Raw genomic sequence first — 15,664 nt, forward strand, 5'->3', positions numbered from 1 at the left:
TCCCCCTGAGAACATTGTCCATGTTACGATTGTGAATGACATCTCCTGCACCGTATGGGTCGGGCTTGTATAAGATGCCGAAGGTGTGATCAGGGGCAACGTTTAAAGTATCTTTGATTCTGTAAATATGATAGACGATATTGTTGGTTATATTGTTTTAGGATGAGTAAAATGTGGTTTTAATTCCCTCCAGTAAGAGCTCAAAATTTTCAATTCTAGCTGATTTAATTTCCACATAACTTTAGATTGGAAAAGTGTCTAAATAAGCGTATTGTAAGACTTGGTTTTTAGTACTACTGCTATCAATACTACTACTACTACTACTACTACTACTACTACTACTACTACTACTACTACTACTACTACTACTACTACTACTACAACTACTACTACTACTACTTCTTCTACTACTACTACTACTACTACTACTATTACTACTACTACTACTACTACTACTACTAACTACTACTACTACTACTACTACTACTACTACTACTACTACTACTACTTCTATTACTACTATTATTATTATTATTATTAGTACCACAAGATAACTCATCTGACTGGCGACACATGAACAAGCCAAATTGACAAAAGATTAATTAAGGTCAGCTTGTGTCTATAAATCTTACGGATCATGAACTTTTCCAAGTTGTGGCTGAGACTTCTCCCTGTAGTCATCTAGCCTCTTGCTGACAATCTTGGTGGCTTTATCAGACTGAACTTCATGGACCCATTTCAGTGTCTCACGAGTGGCTTTACCATCATTGTCATGAGGTGTGGGAAGACCATAACGTTTCTGAAGGAAAACAACAAAACAAAATTACTATTATTATTATTATTATTATTATTATTATTATTATTATTATTATTATTATTATTATTATTATTATTATTATTATTATCATTATTATTTATTATTATTATTATTATTATTATTATTATTATTATTATTATTATTATTATTATTATTATTATTATTATTATATATTATTATTATTATTATTATTATTATTATTATTATTATTATTATTATTATTATTATTATTATTATTATTATTATTATTATTATTATTAATATTGTTATTATACCAGATTGGCACAGTGGTCACAAATCTGTGCAAGAAAAGAAAAAAGTCTGCTGGTCTGCTTCATGCATTAGAAGAATTGTCACTTACTCTTGGGTTGAAACTGGGGTTGGTGTAGCTACGACAAACATGCTCCAAAGGGTTGTAGTCTTTGTGAGACCGTACATAGAGGTCGTGGCCTTCTGCAGCCTCTCTAAACACTTGGGCATAGTTCTTGTTGGGGTTGATAAGACCTCCAGCTCCGATGTCTGAAAAATAAAGATGATGATAATAATAGTAAAATTGTTGTTATTGTTGATGATGATGATGATGATGATGATGATGATGATGATGATGATGATGATGATAATAATAATACGTAATAATAATCAATAATAATAATAATAATAATAATAATAATAATAATAATAATAATAATAATAATAATAATAATAATAACAATAATAATGATTTAATGGACTTTTACTATTACTATAGTAATACTGTTAAATTACTATAATTTTTTATATCATATTAGTTGCTTGCTCCATTCCCTGAACTATATAGGTTATTTTATCTTTTTAATGATTAATGAAGATGGAAATTATTTTTTTTTTTTGTGTGTGTTGAATTTTGAGGGTCTTAGTTACTAATCTTAGTTACAAATTCTCATACACTTGATTAGTATTATTATGTAAGTAATCAAATTTTGGGATATTTCAAACGAATGTCTTACCAAGTTGCGTTGGAACTCCAAAGGTAAACGTGTCAGAATTGAGGCCATTTGGCAACCCTGGTCGTTGGTCATGTGATTTCCCAAGTGGACCAGTTATGTGACTTTGGTAAAGCTTCTCCTTCCTAAAAATAAAAAAGACCGTTTGAAAAGAATCACAAACACATTGAATGATGAGAGAGATTTTGCAGACAAAAAGTAAAGCTTTAACCTTTTATTTACCACCAATAGGAAAATCGTCACATTCGTTACGATATAACAAACTTTTTTTTTTCATTCTGACCTCTTTTGCACACCATAACATTTTACACTTTTTTTTGTGTGTGTGTTAAATCTATACAAACTTGGCACTTTGTTGTGGAGCTCATTTTGCTAAATAATATTGTGTATAAAATGTAGGACTTGTTGTTTTATTTTTAGAGCAAGAAAATCTATTTTTTTGTGTTGGGTTGGTGTGAGGTTTCGGGGACAATTCTGAAAATGCCTGGTAAGGAGAGTTTTGAGAATTTCAAATGCAGACAACAAAGATAATTTATTAGCATTCCAAACACTAAACCTAAAAAGAGTTTAATGGGAAATAGCTGTATCCTCCTTCAGCGTCCTTTTTCTTCCAAATTAAAAAGCAGCTTTGTAAAAGAAGTGTAAAGAAAATATATGTATACTCTTAACTTTTAAAAATTTGGAATGGGCCTTTATAAGATTTGCTACCAAAAATATTCCTTAAAGTTTATCGTGAATTGGAGAAACTTGGAGACTTACACTTGAGAATTGATATCATGTTTATGATAGATTTAAGATCATTCACTGTAATGAGAATTCACTAAATTTTGGTAAAATGAAGGAAAACTATTTGAAACAACATTATTGCATACCTATCAAGAATCCTCTGATTAAACAGTGTATTTGGGGCAGGGTTGACGGCCTCTTTGGCATTAGTGGATGGTTGTGTATTTACTCCATGGGTCATTTCTACTGCCCATTGGCGATGTGGGTCATTTGCCCTGCCATAGAATATCCGCATTTGACCAGCATCTGGCCGGACTGTTGCACGAAATTTTCTGATTACATCTGGTGATGGAGGCTGTATAAAAATGTTTAAAAGGTTGAAAACATTGTTTGCTAATGGACTAATAAAATTTGAATTCACTTCAATTAAAAATTTCTCAAATATCTTATAATACTGAACTTCCTATTAATCAAAAAATACTAAAGTAGGATTTCTAAATAGGGATATTTAAAATAGATATTATTTCTTACATTATTTTACAGTAATAATTCACCGTAGTGCATTATTTTTGATCAATCGATGAGCTAAAATGAAACTTATTTTGTTTATTTCCTGGCACTGACGACTGTTCTGTCCAAATCTATTCAAAGACTGCCAAAAATTTAACTGCTTACCCTCTCATTTTCTGGCTGGAGACATTGTTTTGTGGTGTCTCCTGTCGAGGTGAGTTTACCAGCCTGAAAAAAAAGGGACATTAGATTTACAGCAAAATCAACAACAGAGATAGCATGGTAGAACCAGACTATAAACCTCTCTTCTCTCTCTCTCTCTCTCTCTCTCTCTCTCTCTCTCTCTCTCTTTCTCTCTCTCTCTCTCTCTCTCTCTCTCTCTCTCTCTCTCTCTCTCTCTCTCTCTTTCTCTCTTTCTTTCTTTTTTTTTCTCTCACTCACATACACTAACACACACACATACACACTCATAAATAAATGACTACCTTGTAGTTGACTTAATAATAATAATAATAATAATAATAATAATAATAATAATAATAATAATAATAATAATAATAATAATAATAATGATGATGATGATGATGATGATGATGATGATGATGATGATGATGATGATGATGATGATGATGATGATGATGATGATTGTGATAACGATGATAATGATAATCTTCAGAGTAGCAGTCATTTGATTAGACGGGATGGCCGAGAGCTTATAAACAAGTTGTTGTATTGCATCACGGAATACATGGAGGATTACTTCGGCAATTCAGACAATTTGGCCAAATTCTATAGGACTAATGTTGTTGTTTTTATTTTTTTATTTGAGTAGTGTGGTTAAATTGTCATAAGATTGGAAGGGAAGAGGGAATAATATAAGTTATATACGAACAGTTACTGATGGTAGAGATAACTAAATCTGAAGTTGATGAGTTTTAAAACAAAATCCCAAGCTTAACCATCATGCCACAGAACAACCTGTCCAATCTAATTTTCAACCATACCCTCTCAAAAAGTCTACAATAAATGATAATTTTATTAAGTGGTTTCAAAATATGGGTTGCATGTAATTATTAGTTGTTTTGTAATAATAATAACAAAGCCATCGGAAACATGTGTTCTTGTAAATAACGTGATCAGAATATTTGCTGACGATACAAAGTTGTTTGGACCTGTAAGAACAGAAAGTGACCGACATACTATACAAGATGATATCGACAAATTATCAGACTGGTCAGACAAGTGGCTGTTAAAGTTTAATGCAAGCAAATGCAGCGTAATGCATCTAGGTTACAAAAATCCAAAGCACACATACAGAATGAGAGACGATAACGGAGTGTACCAGCAGCTAGGGGAAACAGAAGTAGAAAAGGATTTAGGAGTGCATGTAGACAACAGACTATCCTTCCACCATCATGTCAACTGTGCAATAAATAAAGCAAACAGAACTCTCGGAATTATTAAAAGGACATTCACCAGCAGAAATAATGATATTATTAGGCGGCTCTACACTGCTCTGGTACGACCATCACTTGAATATGGTAATGCACCGAGGATATCACAGCATGTCGGTGACATGGATAAAATTGAAAGGGTACAAAGGAGAGCAACGAAGCTTTGTTCAGATTTGAAGCATCTACCATATGAAGATAGACTGAGGCATCTCAAACTACCATCATTGTACTACAGAAGCAGGGACGGCTGGTAATAATGGGCAGGGTGGGCAAATACCAGCCTGTTCTTTCAAGTTATATGCTATAATACCAGGTCCGAAATAATATAATTTAAATTAGATAATTTCAAAAGTTAGTACTTAAACTTGATACTTCGTACTGAAATCAATTTGTGTGTATTTTTGATAGATTGAGAATCACCATGCACCCCGTAATACATAAACCAGGATACGCTATTTATCAACCCCCCCCCCCCCCTCAAACCACTCCACTCCGCCCACATCGTCATCTCATCGTCTTGTCGCCTGACAGTGAACTCCGATTTTGCTGTCTGGCCTCTCTAGTACTAGGTCGGGCTAATTCAAATGAGCCCACCTTATAAACCAGTGAACACTAACTTAAAAAGAGATTTTGGCAAACGTACTTTTTCTTATTTATTGCCTTACCTGTGCTGGTACCATTGATGTAATGACATTGGGAAGGTTTCAGTATTGAATTTAATTTATTAATTTACTAATATATCAATTTAGTATTAACTTGTGTTGTTTTTATATATTTGTTTATCCCTTTAAATTATTTCTTTTTTTTTTCTCTCGTTTTCCTTAGTGCTTCTCAAAACTCATTTATTTAAATTGTTTTCTTATTTGATTTTTTTTTGTTTGTTTTGTTTTGTTTTTCTTTAACAAATTAATTTATTAGTTCTTTTTTTTGTCAAATTCTTAAAGTAATTACCGCTGTATTTTTATTGCCAGACTAAATATTTTTGCAAAACAATGTCATTTTCTATTGTATTTCCTCTAATAAAACAAAACACTTTTATTCAAAAGTCAAGACTAAATAAATATATAAAATACAACCACCATTTTGGTTTTCTCAACACTTGAATTAGTATACGAGAAATACTCTTCTGAGAAAAGAGAGAGTTGAATTCTAAGTTAGAGAGGAAATAAATACGTTTAAAGGAAGGGTGGGCAGATTCCGTACTTGCCCGTCCTGAAGCTAATACATACATAAGATAGTTCGTGATGAAGAGGCGGGAAGCTAGGGGTTGGTTGGGTAAGGAGTAAAGATAACACGGTCGTTATTGTTATAGTTTACGAATGCATGAGGAGAGATTGGTAGCATAGTTTTGTCTTAATTGTATTGTATGAATTATTGGCGTTAGCCTAAGATTAAATAAACTTTGTTTTTGTTTGTCTTTTTTTTTACTATGGAACTGATACTTGTCATAGCAGACCTGCCTACTTGAAATAGGAAAATAAAAATCGTAGTTTTCAGGATTAATAAAATCCTAGATATTTTAACTACCCTTTAATTAACAAAATCACCGGAATTTTCGTCTATTATAGGTATCAAATTTTTTTTAACGAGAAAAACTGATTGCAAACGTAATAATGATGGTGGTGGTAGTAATGATGATGGTAATACTATTATTATTATTATTATTATTATTATTATTATTATTATTATTATTATTATTATTATTATTATTATTATTATTATTATTATTATTATTATTATTATTATTATTATTATTATTATTATTATTATTATTATTATTATTATTATTATTATTATTATTATTATCATTATTATTATTATTAATATTATTATTATTATTATTATTATTATTATTATTATTATTATCATTATTATTATTATTATTATTATTATTATTATTATCATCATCATCATCATCATTATTATTATTATTATTATTATTATTATTATTATTATTATTATTACTTTATTATTATTATTATTATTATTATTATTATTATTATTATTATTATTATTATTATTATTGTACGTATTGGTGGGATTACGATTGTTTTATTTATTTATTTTTTTGTCGTTATTAATGGTATCAGTTTATTGTTTGGTTCCATTTATCATTTTTTTCCACTTTCATGTATGTTGTCATCAAATTGTATGATTTATTGGCGAAAGCCTAAGATTGAATAAACTTTGTAATATCGTATAGTAATCATCATTGTCGACGACATCGTCGTTGTCATCATAATCATCATCATCATTAACAACAACAAAAACAACAACAACAACAACAACAACAACAACAACAACATTAACAACAAGTACTACAATAGCAATAAAAACAATATCAACATCATCATATAATTTCCGTCATCGTCTCCACAACTATCATTCTAACCAACAGCACCACCAAAACCACTACAATAATTACATCCTCCCTCACCGTCTCCTCTTCCTCCTCCTCCTCTACCACCACCACCGCTACCACTATTCCAACCACTACCACCACCGGCACAATCATTCTAACCACCAAGAGAGCAGTAAAAATGATGCAATTTGAGCTCTGAATGAAACTCGAGTCATATCGCTGTTGTTGCTTCTCGATGAAAACTTTACAGTTACTACGTACTACTGAAACCAGTAATGTAACAGAAATATTAATCTCGCCGTTGAGGGATTAAAGCATCTCTTTTATTTTTCGAGTGAACGAAATGGAAGTGTATTGTCAAGGTGTCGCATTATGTCTCGTCGCTTTATTTTTTTGTTGTATTCTCTTTCGTGATTCATTTTTGATTACGTTTGGAATAATTAAAATCTACTGGTATTGTCATTTCATTGTGAATGTGATTATTTGTGGTTAATTTTTTTTTTTAAGGTGAACAAAAAAAAAAAATAAATAAATAAATAAATATATATATATATATATATATATATATATATATATATATATATATATATAATATATATATATATATATATATATATATATGACCGAATCATCTTTGCCCCACCACTATAAATAGGCTAGAACCGCCACTGTACAGAAGACAAAGAGGAGACATGATACAAGTATATAAGATAATAAACGAGAAAGATAGAGTAGATAGAGAGCAAATACTACCAGAGAGCACATTTAATAGAACGAGAGGACATAGCGACAAATTAAAAAAAAGACAGGCCAGATTAAATGTAAGAAAATGCTCCTTTGGACTCAGAGTGACAGATAACTGGAACAGCCTTCCAGAAGATGTAATTAAAGCGAGGACAGTGAATGAGTTCAAAGACAAGTTAGACAAACACTGGCATTACAAGCGTTACCAGCTCCGCCCCAACCATGCAGGTGCGCGTAGATATATCAGAGATAGTGCAGAACGGGTATTACAGGCATAGCCTTCAACCCGAAGAAGAGGTATCAAGGTATCAAGGTATCAAGGTATTATAATTTGGTTTTGACGTCGACGTCAGTGACTGTTTTTGTTAGTCCCAAGAATGACAAGAAACTGAATTGACCGTAGCCCTTCTCTCAATGCTAGAAATACTTTTTTTTCATAGAAGTTTTGTAAATTACAAGACGCATAACATTACGTTAGGTATCTCAGCTGTCTTAACGACGCTAATCCGTCTAGAAACGAAGTGCGAATAGCAGAGGTGGCCTTTTAGAAAAGAAGAAGAATTTTTCTTTTTACGTGTAACAGTGATAAGTTTTATAATATTCAACAAAGGTTATCAAGTAATTATCAAAACCCTGTCAAACCCAAAGAAAATAAAACAGAAGAAGGACTTCTCTATTTTGGTTTAAATTGATTTGAAATGTTTATTTCTCTGAAATTAATGTCATTGGCCTTAAGTCAAGGTGCAATTGAAAGTTTAAAAAGGGGCAACTTTCCTGCATGTTGATCCAATCATACACCATAAATATGAAGTTTCAATTTTAATGTCGTTTTGAAAAAAAAAATAAGACAGTCAGACAGTACCATAAAAGAAAAAGAAAAAGAAAAGAAAGATAGTCTACAAAAAGAAGAAAAGAAAACTTACGGCTAAACAGTCAGGATTCCGGTCCTTAAATTTGCCTGCATAAATACTCTTTTCAAAAATGTCAGGGAGTTTCGTTTGTGTTTCCATTGTTGCATGAAGTGCAAGACAATCTTCAAAATGTTAATTTCTATTTTAATCAGCCGTAACACACCAGCGAAGACTTTTCAAGCCTAAGTAACAACAAACACCCGTGCGCGAAATTAAACAGCCTCCATCTTTGTCGGTGTTGTTCATTTCCTAGCAACGACAAGAAAAGACTATTCAGACGAAAATAAGGCAATTTGATTAAATATTGGGTGGAATTTTTATTTTTTCTTAAAAACTGAACTCATTCCTTTTTATATGTAGTCTCTATTAAATTCTATTAAAAATTTCTAAATTTATCTCAAATCTAAAGTAGTCGTGTTATAAAGATATTTTTGCTATTTACACTACAAAACTGTTTCCGTTTCATCAGTCAGTTTGACTTTCGTTTTCACATTGCAAGTTTCAGTTGCTTTGAGTTTTACGTCCTTACACTTCAGATGATTTTCAATGTCATGATTTAAAACATGTCTTTGTTACAACGAGCTAATAAAGCACTGACAAAGTTATCAAAACTGCAATTGCACAGGTGAGAATCAGGTCCCCACCAATATGAGTGTAGAAGTACAAATTGAACAAAAACGAGATGTCTGCCCTGCAACTAACTGCAACTGCAAAATTAGGCACTTGCAAGAATTTTTCAAAATAGTGATATCGGTATTAATTTAGCGTAGAAAAATAAAGGGGAGTGAAACATTTACTAAAGTGAAAAAATTATTGCTCTATCTCAACTAGTTAAAAAGTTATGACCTTTTATGTGGTGAAAAATCTCTATAGAAGCTTAATTAATAGGAAAATATGTGACCAAAACACAGCAACCCAATGGATAATCAAGTATAATTCAGAAACGGCTTCAGATACAACTTTGAAATTTTTACATGTGGTAATTCAACATCTCTGTAATACACTGCAAACAGAAAAATAATTATTTATTGAGAGAGAAAGGTAAAGTTTAGAGCTGAAACAGCTGAAATCAAGGAAAAATAGATCACGACATGCAAATGAATGACCTATTGGAATTTTGGAAAAGTCGACAATTAAATATTTATTCACATGTAGATAGACCAAATACACCACTGAATCGGCGTCATTTAGTTGTTCACTTTGAACTTTTCAAAATGAAAATAGACCTCATAAAAGCAGAGATATGGACTGATAAATGTTTGAGGTGGTGTATTAGTGTTTAAAATGATCGAAAATAGGTGATTTTAAAAACTTCCGCTCCCCCGTTCCCCTAAATTAGCCACTCCCACGCCTCGTTCTGAAAAAAGTCCGCGAAATTAAAGGGGAGGCAAGAGAAAATCAGCTGATCGTTAAAATAGTAACAGAAAAGTGGAGGTGCTCGGCAATGAATGCAAGAATGACATTTAAAACGCCGTAAAAATGTTTAAAAATCACTTAATGTTATACGAGTAATTACCATCCATAACAACCTGTCAAATTCACATATGTAAGATGCCGAGCCAAAATTAATAATAAAATAATAAAGAACACGATTGACCGTTGACTACACATGCATACGAGTACCAGAAATATTTTGTAAACAATGTAACACAATATAATGTGTAAGTTTCAAAGCAAATGCAACGACAAATAACATCAAAGAACAATGTGGGACTACTGTTTTAATTTCATAAAACCAAACGTATATTTTCTGCCCCCGATATTGAACGTGTAGTTAGTATGTATCGTACAAACAACATTCGTTTAGACAGGTAGTCGGGATTCTAGCGCCAGTTTTATTTGGGCAACCGTGATTGGGATTTCACTCAATGCACTTATTATTATTATTATTATTATTATTATTATTATTATTATTATTATTATTATTATTATTATTATTATTATTATTATTATATAATAATATTAATAATAATAATAATAATAATAATAATAATAATAATAATAATAATAATAATAAGCAGTTGAAAGCAGTCTTTGGTGTATAAGTGCATATGTACATTATTTCTTATAATAAATGCTTCAAAACAAAACAAAACAAAACTAAAAAAAAAAAAAAAATAAAGAATAAATGAATAAAAATATCTATTTGGGCATTTACTTACATTAATAGTCTTGAAAATCACAATCACAATCCATGAAAATTAAATATCCCAAAATCCGAAGAAGACATGAATTTAATCCAAAATCCAACACAGGAATGTATTTTAATAGGAGACAGATATCCTATTAAAACCATAGCAATTCTTGCAAACAACAATACCCCACTCTGCGTTTAACGGGCTTGTGGCCGTCACATTGTGAAAATTGTGACCGCATTAGGGTAATCGGTGTCCTAAAGACTGACATACTGACATACAATCAATGAGAACTATAAAGAATCCATTCTAGAATTCAACTACAAACTGAAAAGCATGATAAATATCACTCTATCAAATAATTTTCTTTGCACAGGTTCACTCACACTCTCCTTTATTGCAAAACATTGATAAGTGAGAAAAAGTTTGTATTTCAATTATAAACTTAATCACATAATCTAAATGATGGAGAATAAAAAAGCTAATTATAAAAAATTTCACAGATCAAGTTATCTATTTGAACTCTGCATATTTAGTACTCAATGACCATAAATTTTTTTAAACTGCATTGTTTCATTTAAACAAGACCATGACGCTTATGCCTGGACCGGGTATTCACAACTTCTGCATTTGCATTCCACTTTTGAATCGAATTAATCTCTATCTTATCCGTTTATTTGCAAAGTTTCTGCACTTATAAAATAAGACCATAACGCTTATGTCTGGACCGGGTATTCACAACTTCTGCATTTGCATTCCACTTTTGAATCGAATTAATCTCTATCTTATCCGTTTATTTGCAAAGTTTCTGCACTTTATAAATAAGACCATAACGCTTATGTCTGGACTGGGTATTCGCAAATTTTCCTATTGTGTTCCACTTTTCGAATCGAAATAACATCTAGTCTATCCGTTTATTTGCAAAGTTTCTGCACTTTATAAATAAGACCATAACGCTTATGTCTGGACCGGGCATTCGCAAATTCTGCTTATGTGTTCCACTTTTCGAATCGAATTAATCTCTATTTTATCCGTTTATTTGCAAAGTTTCTGCATTTTATAAATAAGACCACGACACTTATGTGTTAGATTGTTCGCAAATTCTGCCTTTGTGTTCCACTGTTCGATTAGAATTAATCTCTACTTTATCCGTTTATTTGAAAAGATTCTGCACTTCATAAATAAGACCATAACGCTTATGTCTGGACTGGGTATTCGCAAATTTTCCTATTGTGTTCCACATTTCGAATCGAAATAACATCTAGTCTATCCGTTTATTTGCAAAGTTTCTGCACTTTATAAATAAGACCATAACGCTTATGTCTGGACCGGGCATTCGCAAATTCTGCTTATGTGTTCCACTTTTCGAATCGAAATAACATCTAGTCTATCCGTTTATTTGCAAAGTTTCTGCACTTTATAAATAAGACCATAACGCTTATGTCTGGACCGGGCATTCGCAAATTCTGCTTATGTGTTCCACTTTTCGAATCGAAATAACATCTAGTCTATCCGTTTATTTGCAAAGTTTCTGCACTTTATAAATAAGACCATAACGCTTATGTCTGGACCGGATATTCGCAAATTCTGCTTATGTGTTCCACTTTTCGAATCGAAATAACATCTAGTCTATCCGTTTATTTGCAAAGTTTCTGCACTTTATAAATAAGACCATAACACTTATGTCTGGACCGGATATTCGCAAATTCTGCTTATGTGTTCCACTTTTCGAATCGAATTAATCTCTATTTTATCCGTTTATTTGCAAAGATTCTGCACTTTATAAATAAGACCATAACATCTATGTCTGGACTGGGTATTCGCAAATTTTCCTATTGTGTTCAACTTTTCGAATCGAAATAACATCTAGTCTATCCGTTTATTTGCAAAGTTTCTGCACTTTATAAATAAGACCATAACACTTATGTCTGGACCGGATATTCGCAAATTCTGCTTATGTGTTCCACTTTTCGAATCGAATTAATCTCTATTTTATCCGTTTATTTGCAAAGTTTCTGCATTTTATAAATAAGACCACGACACTTATGTGTTAGATTGTTCGCAAATTCTGCCTTTGTGTTCCACTGTTCGATTAGAATTAATCTCTATTTTATCCGTTTATTTGAAAAGATTCTGCATTTTATAAATAACAATAATTGTTCAAAATTTTACCTCACACCCGATATTACAAGTACAAGTGAGCCAGGTGATGAAGATTGTCAAACAGTGTGACAGATGAAATAGGAAGAGAGAGAGAGAGAGAGAGAGAGAGAGAGAGAGAGAGAGAGAGAGAGGATGAGAGAGAGATTCGTTTTTTGTTCAAAATTTCTCTCTCTCTCTCTCTCATATTGCACAAGGTTGTACTATTTTACTATTTATCAAGAACAGCCAAGGTGGCAACCCAGTCTCTGTATAAACTAAGCAAGATGGCAACAGGGACCTCGCTCCTTATCCAATGCCGAAGCTTTAATTTGAGTCAAACGGTTTGGTTAAAAAAAAACACCCAAAATAAGTTCGTGTGTGATGGAAGTTGAAGTCGGCTTATTATAAAATCGTTTATGGTCTGTTTGGATTACCCTTTTTAAATAGAAAAGGTGAATATAACATAAACTTGAAGAAGCTAAATGAAAATTAAATTGACTGATTAAATGAGTACGCGAGGCTGAGTTGCGAACGACTACTGGGTTCCGACATTCCGATCCCAGTGTCATTCATGTTCACCGTACCGTGTTACTGTCTACACACTACACTGCATTGTTAGTGACTGGTCATGTCTTTTTTGTTTGTATGTTTTACGCAAGCTTAATAAAAATTAAATTGACTGATTAAATGAATACGTGAGGCAGAGTTGCGAACGACTCATGGGTTCCGACATTCCGACCCCAATGTCAGTGTCAGTCATGTTCACCGTACTGTGTTACTGTCTACACACTACACGGCATTGTTAGTGACTGGTCATGCCTTTTTTGTTTGTATGTTTCTTTTAATATGGGTCAATTTACAAAGAATAATAATAGAAATGTTCAAAACAAAAACTAGATTCACTATTATGTGCCTGTAATGAAGTGCTTTCCACAAACCGTGAGCGAGAATGATGGTGGAGGTAATGGCAACCATGTGGGTTTGTTATTGCTTCCTGCCTCCGTCAACCCACGCATCCAGTTGCGTAACCCACGCTGAATCTGACCAATTGGACAGACGTCCGTCAAAGGATGAAAAACGTCAAAATCAACAGTGAAAAATCAATCGGAAAAAAAAGGAAGAGAATTGTAAATTACAAAATGATTGCATGGACATAAAAACGCCAATTAATTGAATAATTTAAAACAAAAATAACTTCCATAAATGGAATATTTTGTAAGATATAAAGATGTAAAGTTTTGATGTGGATTGACGAAGTTATCTCTCAAACCCAGCAGACGACAGGAAGTGAATCAGTATAAGAAAATGGCAGCTTCGGTAAACAATCGAGGCCAATTACTGGTATTTGGGGAGCTCTAACTTTTGAGTGCAAACATATTTTGCTCTGAAATTTTTAGAGAAGCTACTTTAATATGTATCTCAGAAGGACTTTTTTTTATTAAGAAGGACCATCTCTGGTTTAAAAGTTATAAGCGCTTAAACACATATACTCTCTTTACGCAAAGATTTCTCAAAATCATGATATAGGAAGATAATAATATTAGCATCATTGTATGCAGAATTTTATGCCCTTTCCAATGATATATAATACATGCCATTTCATTCCACTGAGAAAGAAGAATGAGCATTTTAAAATCACTCCTAATTTTTTTCCCTCAAAAACGGAAACAGAAATCATCGCCTGTTTTCAACTCGCGAGAGCTACTTCTTGCAAGTGCCTAGCAAAATTGCTCAACTGAAACTGTCTCCTCTATCTTCTAGTCTCTAGTTATTGATAATAATTACAAGTTATTGACAGTCCGACGCTTACATACGTGCAGGTCTGACATGTGAACGCAATGATAGGTCTGGTTGTAAAGACTAATGAGGTAATGGACTAGGGCTGTCATTATCCGATTATCCCCAGGCCCCAGGCCAAGACACCTGTCTGGGGATAACGAAAAGGCTGGGCTTTGATCCCCAGACACCTGTCTTGGGATAACCAAATTTCGTTATCCCCAGACAGATATTTGAAACCGCTCTTTTAAACAATTATCCACATTCCAGAATATGGAATGTTTCCAAATGCACATAGAAATAAGGAGAGTTAATAAAATATCTATAAAAACATAAAATTAACCATTAAATCAGTTGTTACTACATATACACAATATGCGTTGACTTCGAAGTGGGTGTCATGGCCGAATGGTTTAGTCGTCTGCCCTGGAAGTTTTACCAGAATCGATGTTCTGACAGGTGTCTGGGGATAACGAATTTTTATTATCCCCAGACAGGTGTCTGGGGATAATCACAGCGAATGGACTCTCTCTCTCTCTCTCTCTCTCTCTCTCTCTCTCTCTCTCTCTCTCTCTCTCTCTCTCTCTCTCTCTCTTCTCTCTTTCTCTCTCTCTCTCTCTCTGATACACACACACAGAGTCACAGAATGGGCCGGGGGATCTCGAAAGCTCAGTTGGTAGAACCCTCGCTTCACCTGTAAAGGAGATGGAATCAATCCCGAGTGAGGTTGAGATATTTTCTCTTCTGTATTCCAAGTCCACTCGCAGTGATTGAATTGCTGGGATCGTTAGATGAGAAAAGTACTTTGCGATAGATAGCGTTCTATACAAAGGGCAGCAAGCAATTGCTATTGTCTGTGTATGACATTACAGAAACCAGGATAACTCCAGTTCAATGGCTCTGAAGGTTTACTTTAATTCACGTACACATGCACTAGTGATGCCAAAACTCTGGTTTCACCAGGGAAAACTCTGGTCTGGAGCAAAAAATTCTGGGTTACGGGCAACTTCCATCAAATTCCAGTGAGGTCAAACTGTTTCATCGATACCCCCCCCCCCTCGCACAACCACATCACAATCACTCCCACTACTACTACAACCACCA

At 32.9% G+C, this 15,664-nt stretch overlaps 2 protein-coding genes across 2 annotated transcripts in view; one reads left to right on the plus strand and one right to left on the minus strand.

The window, feature by feature from the left end:
* Positions 1-8,764, minus strand: part of LOC144958778 (EF-hand domain-containing family member B-like) — a 21,246-nt gene extending 12,482 nt beyond the window's left edge. The window contains exons 1-7 of the mRNA XM_078890983.1: positions 8,520-8,764; positions 3,202-3,264; positions 2,673-2,881; positions 1,804-1,925; positions 1,179-1,336; positions 633-799; positions 1-119 (exon numbers count right to left, since the gene is read on the minus strand). The exon at positions 1-119 is cut by the window's left edge and continues 104 nt beyond it. Of these exons, the coding sequence (XP_078747109.1) occupies positions 1-119; positions 633-799; positions 1,179-1,336; positions 1,804-1,925; positions 2,673-2,881; positions 3,202-3,264; positions 8,520-8,606 (925 nt within the window). The 5' untranslated portion in view covers positions 8,607-8,764. The remainder of the gene's footprint in view (positions 120-632; positions 800-1,178; positions 1,337-1,803; positions 1,926-2,672; positions 2,882-3,201; positions 3,265-8,519) is intronic.
* Positions 8,765-8,983: 219 nt separating this feature from the next.
* Positions 8,984-15,664, plus strand: part of LOC144958830 (presequence protease, mitochondrial-like) — a 37,636-nt gene continuing 30,955 nt past the window's right edge. Inside the window, exon 1 of the mRNA XM_078891052.1 lies at positions 8,984-9,132. Within this exon, the coding sequence (XP_078747178.1) occupies positions 9,071-9,132 (62 nt within the window). The 5' untranslated portion in view covers positions 8,984-9,070. The remainder of the gene's footprint in view (positions 9,133-15,664) is intronic.

The sequence above is a fragment of the Berghia stephanieae genome, chromosome 13, assembly GCF_034508935.2.
Source record: "Berghia stephanieae isolate SIO BIC M18660-M18661 chromosome 13, UCSD_Bste_1.3, whole genome shotgun sequence".
Classification (NCBI taxonomy): Eukaryota; Metazoa; Mollusca; class Gastropoda; order Nudibranchia; family Aeolidiidae; genus Berghia; species Berghia stephanieae.